The sequence below is a fragment of the Gadus chalcogrammus genome, chromosome 10 (genome assembly GCF_026213295.1).
Source record: "Gadus chalcogrammus isolate NIFS_2021 chromosome 10, NIFS_Gcha_1.0, whole genome shotgun sequence".
Taxonomy (NCBI): Eukaryota; Metazoa; Chordata; class Actinopteri; order Gadiformes; family Gadidae; genus Gadus; species Gadus chalcogrammus.
In genome coordinates this window covers 5,284,367-5,295,479 of record NC_079421.1, presented here as the reverse complement: position 1 = coordinate 5,295,479, position 11,113 = coordinate 5,284,367, and the positions used below count along the sequence as shown (strand labels likewise).

Genomic DNA, 11,113 nt, shown 5'->3' with positions numbered 1-11,113 from the left:
CCACGGTGAATGTTAAACACTGAACCGGATTAACGCGAATTCGTAATGTGAGCTGCGCTCGACGTTAAACAGTGCGCTTCCCCAGAAGCGACGGCTCTCCCTATTGGCTGAGCCGCCGGATGTGAGGTGGCCATCGGCGGAGCAAGCCAAAGATAAACACGTATTCACACTGTGGTGGGCGCAGGCGATAAATGTCATGAAAAACGGGTTCTGAAATGTTGAGATGCAGTAGCTAATAGGATCCTATGTGAGCAGGCTGCGGGATAAATATCGTGTTTGTTACCCGGAGTGAAGGTATCCGGTAGAGAGAGCTACATCGAGTAGGAGTAGGTGAGTTTGCACATACTGACAGCTGTAACATTACCTAACGCTAACCCGCTAATGACGGCTAACACTAGCTGTCTGGGCACATATTCAAACAGCAGAGGAGGTTAGAGACTATAAAGCACCTTCATAATAATTAACACATAACGCAGGGAACGTCAGCATGACGCTAAGAGGTTAGCCGCTAACCTGTGACAGGGTTAGCCTCCCAGTTTACCTGTCGTTAGGTGCGGTAGCTAGCTAGCTCCCGTACATATAAGGTGATCCAGCTCCACACATTTGTTCACCGTGTTGCAGGATCCGGTTCCATATTAAGCAATATTGTGTAGCGTTAATGAAGCTTCAGTTCATAAATCAGCTGCGCGTCTATTAGACGCGGGACTCCTTGAGGTTGACCATTGTACTAGTTGGAGTTTACTTTACACATGTAGGCTCTGACGCTGAGATTATATCTAAAGAAAATGTGAAGGTAATATTGTGCTATAGAGGAAATGCATTTTTCGGAATCGTGCCCTCAGTGATGTTACGTTGACTCCAAGTTGTTAATAGATCCTGTAAACACTTGCCCCATCAACACTAGCGCAGTAGAGAACTAAGCAATTCAATTTCTAACTACTAAAACGTTTGTTTACATGCATTGTCAAATGATTTACTTACTGAGACACAATCCTGCGTTCTGTCTAACTGCAATTATTCAGCAATGTTGCATGTTGTTGGAACATACGCTGCCATTCAATGACTGCACAGGTGTACTAATCCTCTTTCCAAGGCCTCAGATGTTGCCACTACATTTGCACCACGTAGTCTCTGGTCTATTGACACAATAATCTTTATAATCTCACAAAGTTTTCCGTGACCTTCTTTTGACACATCATGGGTCAACGTTGGCTTTGCTGACCAGTATCGTCCTGGTTTATCACTCTAATTACCCATTTCTATAACTTTTCCCCCTATCCCCCTTCTGCTGCCTGTTTCCCGATCTGCAGTGGCGTCCATCATGGTGCGAGCAGTCCTGGTGACGGCCACCAGCCTGGTGCTGACTGGGGCTGTGGTGGCCCATGCCTACTTCCTCAAGCACCAGTTCTATCCAACGGTGGTCTACCTTACAAAAAGCAGCCCCAGCATGGCGGTGAGTCTGGTGTTTAGTCGACTTCCCTATCGATCCAACTCAGTTCGAATTTGTATTTATGCCTGGTTCAAAACAGGTATTAGTTAGTGTAATGATGTGGACTATTGTTTTTGTCATCTTAATATATGGCGGTATGAGGACAATTCACAATGTATTGCTGTATGAAGAATCATGGTCTTATCTGCATTGTTCAATTCTTGCCAATACAAAGTAGAAGAAAATTATCTTGATTGTTATCTGCAAAATAGAACGGTGTGCAGGAAAACCCAAATCGACTCTTATTCTAAATATAGGTCCTTTGTCTTCCTCTGCAGGTCTTGTACATCCAAGCCTTTGTGCTGGTGTTTCTGCTGGGGAAGTTCATGAGGAAGGTGTTCTTCGGCCAGCTGAGGGCTGCAGAGATGGAGGTACCCTTCTGGCTACACTGCGATTGTATTTATGTTAAGGGAAAGCGTATCAGATACCTTTGCGGTACTAGGCTATAATAGGCTTTGAGAGAGTCTATATCAATTGCGGAGGCCTACTCGGATCCTAGTTATACGTGTGACTATTTCTGCATAGATTAATGGCTGATCTTTCTCACTTAGAAGCAAGGAAAATGTATCTAAAAGTGAAAAATATTAGGATTTAAAGGCATATTAAATAACAAAATGCAAGTCTGAGCCAATTTAAAAGTCTAGGACACTTTACAGTTCGGTTGAGTTGGGCTCTTCGAACAGGAACCTCTTTGATTTCACACTAGATGGTAGCATTTGCACTGTAAAATTATTATTCCAAAACAATTCGGGGGTGAAATTACAGTGATCATCCGCTCTGACCCCCCCCCTGACCTCTCCCCCTGACCTCTCCCCTCTCTTCCCCTGACCTCCCCTCTCTTCCCCTGCCCTCCCCTCTCTTCCCCTGCCCTCCCCTCGCTCCCCCTCTCTTCCCCTGCCCTCCCCTCTCTCCCCCTCTACCCCTCTCTCCCCCCAGCACCTGATTGAGCGCTCGTGGTACGCCGTGACGGAGACCTGCCTGGCCTTCACCGTGTTCAGGGACGACTTCTCCCCGCGCTTCGTGGCCCTCTTCACGCTGCTGCTCTTCCTCAAGTGCTTCCACTGGCTGGCCGAGGACCGCGTGGACTTTGTGAGTGACACTCGTACACGTTGGCCTCATGGTGGTTCACGCTTTAGTCCAGATCAGGGCTGTGCCCGTCGACAATACGTCGTCTGATGGTGAATGTCATCGGCGATCAGCAGTTCTATTCCCAGAGGCCAATTAGTTCTGATGTTATTCTGTGCTGCGTGTTTTTTATTTCTGAAGAGCCTTGGTAGGCCTATACTGCTCGACACAAATAATAGGAATGGCCTATCAATTTATTAGGGATGTGTCTTGGGCTGGCAGAGAAAATAATCTCGGCCACGAAAACAGAGACTCACTCCCCCATGCAGTAAATCGAATGAACCGCGTCCACCGTTATCACATCTTGACAGAATATGATTTACTTAGAATTATTACTTGGATTTTATTGTTGTATTCCAAAGCTCGACAACTCATAACTGTTTTGGCTTCGCTTATTAAACGTCAGGCCCTAGGTCTGGCTGTAAAAGTATTTTACTATAAATACCCAGATGCGCCCGCGGATGTAATCCAGGGGTTGGTTGTGAATACCTAGCTTCCGTTACCATAAAGGAAATGGTGCATGCAGCAACTGGCGGAGTCCTGTGGTTCATATACCAGCCCCCCCCTCCCCACACTGTGGTGAGAAACAACCAGTTACAGTGGTGCAGTATGTGGGACACCACCCTGTCTGCATGGGATGTTAAAGATGATGTATTTGACTGTGATGGCCAGACCTACCATGAAGACACGGCCCTTCTACCTCAAGATATTGGGTTTATCGTATCGCCAGCCTTCAGCTGCGCTCCTTTCTTTAGTTATCACCACTAGCCTAGATATTGCCTAACTTACTGGAAATCCAAGATCTGAGAAGGGGAAGGAGGCTTTTGCTTTTATGCGAGTGACTCTTTCCCTTTGTGACGGCATTGTTCATGTTTACTCCCCTTTCTTCAGATGGAGAGGAGTCCCAACATATCCTGGGTGTTTCACTTCAGGGTGCTATGTGAGTAAACATAACGAGACACCTGTTTTCAAGGGCCGGAGCATTCATTCTCAAGTTGCAGTTGCAACTTTGAGGATTGCAGCGAGCTGCTGTGCCAATCTCACACAGACACGTGTTGGTCTCAGGGGGTTTCTGTTGTATTTGCATTGACACTGAACCTATCGCTGTGGCACAAATGTATTGGCTTTAGACAGATTCATGTAAATGGTGTTGATTGCACCTGGCTTTAAACCATGTTGACAAAGGGGCTATGAAGGGTTATCTTAAAGTACATTTCTATAGTTTCTGGGTTAAAACCTAAAAGAATTTGTGAAAACAAACCTTTTGTTTGGGTAAGCAGTCATTGTGCTATATTTCCAGAGGTCGTAGATTAGAAGTAATACGATTTATTTCACATCAAAGTACTTCATCTGTGTCAATATAAATTGTCTACAGCGTGACATACAGCATTAACCAATCATAAGTTGCTTGACTACTACAAGTCTATACATCGTTAATGGTAATTACAAATCTGATACACATTTTTATTCACTTAAGCTCCTAAGTAGATGGTGAGATGATTTCAATTTCCTATGTTGGGCTTAAGCCATTGCACGGCTCAGTCTGACTTTAGTTTGAAACAATTGATTGCTGCTAGAGATATCAAAATTCGAAACTTGTTTATTCAGTCAAACTGTTTTTAAATAGGAAGGAGGAGAGTATTTGGGGGTTGTGTCGCCAAAAGAAGTCACAGCTTAACCTGAGAAGGAGGGCTTACACATTTTGGCCACGATCTACAAAAGTGATTGCTAGAGTATTAACTGTTTAAGAGTAAAGGTCCTTTTTAGATCAGATGAGTAGCGAATAAACCATCTGAAAAAGCAAGAAAAACGTGGATGAAATGTTTGCGTTATAACATTAATTATACGAGCCGTCACACGAATATGCTGTGAAAAAGTGATGGAATGGAACAAACCTATATAGTGGTGGAGTGTAGGAGTCGTTTATGAACACATGCCTGTAGGGAACCGAAGAAATGTGGCTGACGTGTGCGTCTGTGTGGCTTCGTCTCCCCTCAGCTCTCATGGGACTGCTGGGAGTTTTGGACTTCCTGTTCGTCAACCATGCCTGTCACAGCATCATCACCCGGGGCGCCTCTGTCCAGCTGGTCTTTGGGTTCGAGGTCAGCCCGCTTTGCATGACGCTATCAAAATGTTTTATCAACCGTTCATGATGGGTGGTTTTTATTGGTTATTTGAGTACAGGTCTAAATATTCTTATAGTCTGCCAAAACCAACAAACAACCAATTACAGATTGCTAGCCAACACCAGTTCCATATGTCTACATATGATGAATGTAATTGGACCGTAGCCACCATTGATCTGGCTCACTGGCCCCATGCTGGCGTTTACTTCGGCAGTGTGCCTCTAAATGTGCAATGTGTACGATTTTGTTAATTTAAAACTTAAAAGAAGAAATATCAGTGTTGACGTCGGAGGCGTGCATGTGTCGTGTTGCTGAGATGTGTACCTAAGGTGGCAGCTTCCCCGAGCCGCAGTGTAGCGGGACTTTGTACCACAAGAGGTCACCGCCACTGCGGTGTCAGCCCGCCCTGATAGTCGGCCTCCAGAAGGGCTTATTCAAACCTTTGGTCAATTCAGCTAAGAAAACACATGATGGAAGTAGAAGAAACTAGATTTAACAGTGGCATTGCTTCCCGATGTAAGTAAAGGAAATCAGTTTGATGCTGAACTTGCAATGTATCTTCTAGACTTATTAAACTGCTTTCTATGCTGAAGCTAGTGTCTGCTTTGTAGCGAAAGCTTCTAAAGGTGGTTACTTGTATAAGGTTACTGACTATGTTAATATGTTTGCTAAGTTAGCTGTTTGTTGATGCACCGTTCAGACGGGTTAGAAAACATTAACTTTCAGGTAATATGCTGTCCCCTGTTGGTTTATAACTTGACTAATTCAGCCGTCTCTTGCATGTTGCACCTGTTTAATGTGTTGACATTTGAACGATTCTAGAAATGGCGAACTACAACCCACACTGGCTGGAGAAGAAAGTCAACCCTAGATCCTATAGTGTGTGTGTGTGTGTGTGTGTGTGTGTGTGTGTGTGTGTGTGTGTGTGTGTGTGTGTGTGTGTGTGTGTGTGTGTGTGTGTGTGTGTGTGTGTGTGTGTGTGTGTGTGTGTGTGTGTGTGTGTGTGTGTGTTCTAAAGGTTAATGTAACTGCTCCCTCCATGTCCCCCGCAGTATGCCATCCTGATGACCATGGTGCTGACCACCTTCATCAAGTACCTGCTGCACACCATCGACCTGCAGAGCGAGAACCCCTGGGACAACAAGGCGGTGTACATGCTGTACACGGAGCTCTTCACTGGTACGCTGGTCACCCCGCTGACCGCCTTGCCTTTCCACCCTGTGCTATTGAATAGTACAGATGTGCACTACCGTGCAAAACAACCATTAGTACACAGGAGGGTCGGTTGCTGGAAACGGGCCTCTGTACACCTCTATAGATATTCCATAAAAAAAACAGCCGTTTCCTGGTAGAATATTCATTTACCATAATAACAATATCTACTCTAGACTGTATTTCTGATCGATTTAATGTTTTCTTCATTGAAAATAAAAGTGCTTTTCTTTAAAAAGTACGTTTTTTTTCTAAGTGACCCCAAAGATTTGAACGGTAGTGTATATCTCATAATGTATAACCACCTGAGTGACGCCTTGCCCTGTGTCCTTCAGGCTTCATCAAGGTGCTGCTCTACATGGCCTTCATGACCATCATGATCAAGGTCCACACCTTCCCGCTGTTCGCCATCCGACCCATGTACCTGGCCATGAGGTGGGCGCCACACAAGGGTTCTAGTTGAACTCCTTTTTTGTGCTTTTTTGTTTTAGATGGGTCCTTAATTGTGCAGAAGCATGCTTTTCTTTTAGATGTAAGGCTTTTCAGCTTAATTAATTCACTTGTATTAGGCGTCTGTGGATCAGGAGGTAGAGTGGGTTGGATGGTAACCGCAAGGTTGCCAGTTCGATCTCCGGCTCATCCTAGATGAGTGTCAATGTGCCCCTGAGCAAGACGCCTCCCCCTGACTGCTCCCGACGAGCTGGCTGTCGCCTTGCATGGTTGACACCGCGTTCGGTGTGTGAATGGGTGTATGAATTGGTGAATGTTAGGCAATATTGTAAAGTGCCTTGAGTGGCCACTGGTTAGAATAGCGCTGTGTAAATGCAGTCCATTTACCAATTTTACAATTGTATTACTATTTAATTGCCTATGTCATGCAGATACTGTTGTACAAAATGTCTAATTTGTATCTGTCCTATTTGTTATCTTTCAGGCAGTTCAAGAAAGCCGTGACCGACGCTATCATGTCCAGACGGGCCATCCGCAACATGAACACCCTGTGAGTCACGTTGATCCTCGCGCTCAAGTGTGGACGTGCCCTGTGTTGTTCTATCCCCCGCACCTGGATATGTTGGCTGCGTATGTTGAGTCTCATTGAGCACGTACCCCTATGTCCTCCGGCGCTCCAGGTACCCCGACGCCACTCCGGCAGACCTGCTGGCCTCTGACAACGTCTGCATCATCTGCCGTGAGGAAATGGTCACGGGTGCCAAGAAGCTGCCCTGCAATCACATCTTCCACTCCAGGTCAGAGTCCGTGTTCACCACAGCCTCCTGGACAGCAGGACGTGTAGAGTTGGTTCAGCTCCTTCAGCATGGCGCTGTCAGCCCTGTGGTCGATTATCTTCGACACACGCATTAACACACACAACTGATTACAAACAATTAAAACTCTTGAGCTCTTGTTGATTACAACAGTACATTGAACAACCACTCTGAACTTTTCATTACGTGCGCTGTTTGGTGAACGGCACTAATTAATCTTTGCTGGGAGAGCAGATTTTAAATGCAATTGTGGTGTAACTAGGTCTCTTCTCTCTGCCAAGATTCATCGTGTCCCCTCTCGTGAACGGCAGAGGGGAAGCAAACTTTTTTATTGAAGGCATTTAACCTTTTTTTTTATTCAGGGAAGGCCATTGAGAGCAGGCTCTCCTTTTCAATGACACTCAGATTACAACATGCAAATAAAAACCAAAATACAAATGTACAATAAAACAACCAGAACATCATTGAAATACATATAAATAATACAATGGGACGATTAAAAGAGCTTTTTAATGGGATTTGAACCATCCCCTTGAAGGTGTGTTTGCCGATGTCTTCCATCAACACAGCGTCAGTCCTCCGCCTAACGCTCCTCCCCTCCGTCCGCCCCCAGCTGCCTGCGCTCCTGGTTCCAGAGGCAGCAGACCTGCCCCACCTGTCGCATGGACGTCCTCCGAGCGTCCAACGCCAACCAGACCCCGGCCACGCCCCAGGCCCCGCCCCCGGCCCCCGCGGCGCCCCCCAACGCTCCGGCCGCCCCACCCCCCAACGGTGATGCCCCAAGAGCACTCGATATTTAGCAATTTTTTTTGTTATGGGGGAAAACGTTTGAAGTTTAAAATTGTTGTGTTGGTATAATCGGTCACAAAACCCCATTCATCATATCCATTGAATCGGTTGGACTGGCTATTGTGGTAACGGCAGTGTGTCAGGAGGTACAGTGGGTTGATTGGTAACCGGAAGGTTGCTAGTTCGATCCCCGGCTCCTTTTGGTTAGTGTGTCCCTGAGCAAGCCACCGGAGCCCTTACCGCTCCTGACGAGCTGGCTGTCGCCCTGCGTGGGTGCCTCCGCCGTCGGTGTGTCTGTGTGTGTACGAATGGTTCGATCCACTAGCCTATACATGAGCCCTGTGTTCATTATCGGACCGCATTATGGACAGGAGCCTAATTAAAACCCGACGGGAAGAAGTTGGCTACAATTCCGACGAGTTTGATTGACGGAAAAGAACGTAATGAGCGCAACGCGCAAGCATATATAAAAGGCCTATAGCCTACCAAAACAGAGTGTTAATAGAAAAACTAATTTTTCAAACCTCCAAAGGACCTGCCCTGCACGGCCGCCAAATAGTCGAATCTCTGGACTGAAAAGGCAGATCTGATTAGACTCAGAAAATTCTGAGTCGGGGACAGCCCTACAAGCAAGCGTTCTCCTAGGATCGCAACCTTTTGTTTCCCAATGATGTCAACCAAGAGCTCTCTGCCCTCTCTTTTGCGGCACACCAAGTGTACTCATCCCGTCCCTTGTTCTGCCCTCCCCTCCAGTGGCCATGGGCATGCTGCCGGGGTTCCCCCCTCCCGGCATGTTCCCCTTCTGGGGACCCTTCCCCGGGGCCCCTCCACCGGGCGCAGCCCCCGCCAACGGCCCCGCCGCGGACACGCCCCAGGGCAACGGAGAGGCCCCCCAGGCCGCAGGTGAGACACCCCTGCAGACAGCTGGTCCGGTCTGTGTGTTTTAGTACGGTGGACGATGGCAGGGCTGCATCATCAGGACAGAGCACTTCACAGGGTCTGCTCGGGGACCTCCTAGTGAAGGAAGGTTGTGAAAGGGGTTCAGTTTGTATTTTCTTTAGAGCTCTGAATGTAGGTACTCTCTCAGGAAGTCTTGGGTTCGCTAACAAGAATTGGGCCCAATCCCATTTCTACCCCTAACCCCTTCACCTTACCCCTCCGCCCTGTTTTGAAGGGGGAAGGGGTAAGGGGTAGAAATGGGATTGGGCCTTAGGCCCAATCCCATTTCTACACCTTCCCCCTTTCCCCTTCCCCCTTCCCCCTCTCCCCTTCCCCCTTACCCCTTCAAAACAAAGGGAAGGGGTAAGGGGTGAAATGGGATTGGGCCTTGATGTGTAAAAAAAACGCACCTCAGTTTGAAAGGGAACATGTTCAGGGTTTAACGTGCAGGAATTCATTTTAAAATCACCAAAATATGAACAGTAAACAACCTTTCCCGAGTCTCTTTGCATAAATCAACTACCTCAAAGGAAGGAATAGAGGTCCAAGGGCATTCCATAGAATATCAAGAAGAATAAGCTTTAGGCATTTAGTTTTATTGTGTAGTTAGCTGCAGAGAATTCGACCCTGCAGTATGTTGCTCGATCGCACTCTGGGCTTCAGTTCACCAGCAGCTGAAGGCAGAAGGAATGAGAAGGAATGAATGTGAGTTTATGGTGTGTTCTTTGCTTCGTCAGGCTCCAGCTGGCCCCCTCCCACCACGGACCCGTCTGCAGCCCCGCCCGGCCAGCCCAACCCCGGCTTCGGGTTCCCTTTCGCCCCCCCGCCCTTCCCCTCCACGCCCTGGCTGCCCCCGCCACCCCCGATGCCCTTCGGTGAGCACCTCTGGGGGGCATGATGATGATGATGATGATGATGATGATGATGGTGCTTTTAAAGGGGCACTGCTTCACTCCTAATGGACCATGTCTGTAGGGAATGTGCATATGTTTTTCAGAACTCTCTCTCTGTGTCTCTCCCACCCTCTGTGTCCCTCCCCCAGTGTCGTCCATGCCCCCGCCGCCCCCGTCCCTGTCCGCGCTGTCGGACGAGGAGCTGGGTGAGCTGGAGGCGGAGGGCCGGCGGGGCCTGGAGGCGCGGCTCCAGTGTCTCCACAACATCCACACGCTGCTGGACGCCGCCATGCTCAACATCCACCAGTACCTCAGCACCGTGGCCACGCTCACGTGAGTCTATAGGTCTATGATGACCCTAGTCTAAAGGTCTATGATAACTCTAGTCTATAGGTCTATGAGGACTCTAGTCTATAGGTCTATGAGGACTCTAGTCTATAGGTCTGTGATGACTCTAGTCTATAGGTCTATGATGACTCTAGTCTATAGGTCTATGATGACTCTAGTCTATAGGTCTGTGATGACTCTAGTCTATAGGTCTATAGGTCTATGATAACTCCAGTCTATAGGTCTATGATGACTCTAGTCTATAGGTCTATGATAACTAGTCCATAGGTCTATGATGACTCTAGTCTATAGGTCTATGATAACTAGTCTATAGGTCTATGATGACTAGTCTATGATGACTAGTCTATAGGTCTATGATAACTCTAGTCTATAGGTCTATGATGACTAGTCTATAGGTCTATGATGACTAGTCTATATGTCTATAATGACTAGTCTATAGGTCTATGATAACTCTAGTCTATAGGTCTATGATGACTAGTCTATAGGTCTATGATGACTCTAGTCTATAGGTCTATGATGACCCTAGTCTAAAGGTCTATGATAACTCTAGTCTATAGGTCTATGAGGACTCTAGTCTATAGGTCTATGATGACTCCAGTCTATAGGTCTATGATGACTCTAGTCTATAGGTCTATGATGACTAGTCTATAGGTCTATGATGACTCTAGTCTATAGGTCTATGATGACTCTAGTCTATAGGTCTATGATGACTAGTCTATAGGTCTATGATGACTCTAGTCTATAGGTCTATGATGACTCTAGTCTATAGGTCTATGATGACTAGTCTATAGGTCTATGATGACTAGTCTATAGGTCTATGATGACTCTAGTCTATAGGTCTATGATGACCCTAGTCTAAAGGTCTATGATAACTCTAGTCTATAGGTCTATGAGGACTCTAGTCTATAGGTCTATGATGACTCTAGT

The 11,113-nt window shown here is 46.8% G+C and overlaps 1 protein-coding gene across 1 annotated transcript in view; it reads left to right on the top strand.

Annotated features, from left to right (window-relative positions):
• The first annotated feature begins 235 nt into the window (after positions 1 to 235).
• The window catches only part of syvn1 (synovial apoptosis inhibitor 1, synoviolin), a 14,806-nt gene continuing 3,928 nt past the window's right edge, over positions 236 to 11,113 (top strand). Inside the window, exons 1-14 of the mRNA XM_056600502.1 lie at positions 236 to 326; positions 1,311 to 1,453; positions 1,768 to 1,860; positions 2,426 to 2,578; positions 3,506 to 3,554; positions 4,613 to 4,716; positions 5,793 to 5,919; positions 6,288 to 6,387; positions 6,887 to 6,952; positions 7,083 to 7,199; positions 7,831 to 7,988; positions 8,760 to 8,909; positions 9,683 to 9,820; positions 9,988 to 10,171. Of these exons, the coding sequence (XP_056456477.1) occupies position 326; positions 1,311 to 1,453; positions 1,768 to 1,860; positions 2,426 to 2,578; positions 3,506 to 3,554; positions 4,613 to 4,716; positions 5,793 to 5,919; positions 6,288 to 6,387; positions 6,887 to 6,952; positions 7,083 to 7,199; positions 7,831 to 7,988; positions 8,760 to 8,909; positions 9,683 to 9,820; positions 9,988 to 10,171 (1,583 nt within the window). The 5' untranslated portion in view covers positions 236 to 325. The remainder of the gene's footprint in view (positions 327 to 1,310; positions 1,454 to 1,767; positions 1,861 to 2,425; positions 2,579 to 3,505; positions 3,555 to 4,612; positions 4,717 to 5,792; positions 5,920 to 6,287; positions 6,388 to 6,886; positions 6,953 to 7,082; positions 7,200 to 7,830; positions 7,989 to 8,759; positions 8,910 to 9,682; positions 9,821 to 9,987; positions 10,172 to 11,113) is intronic.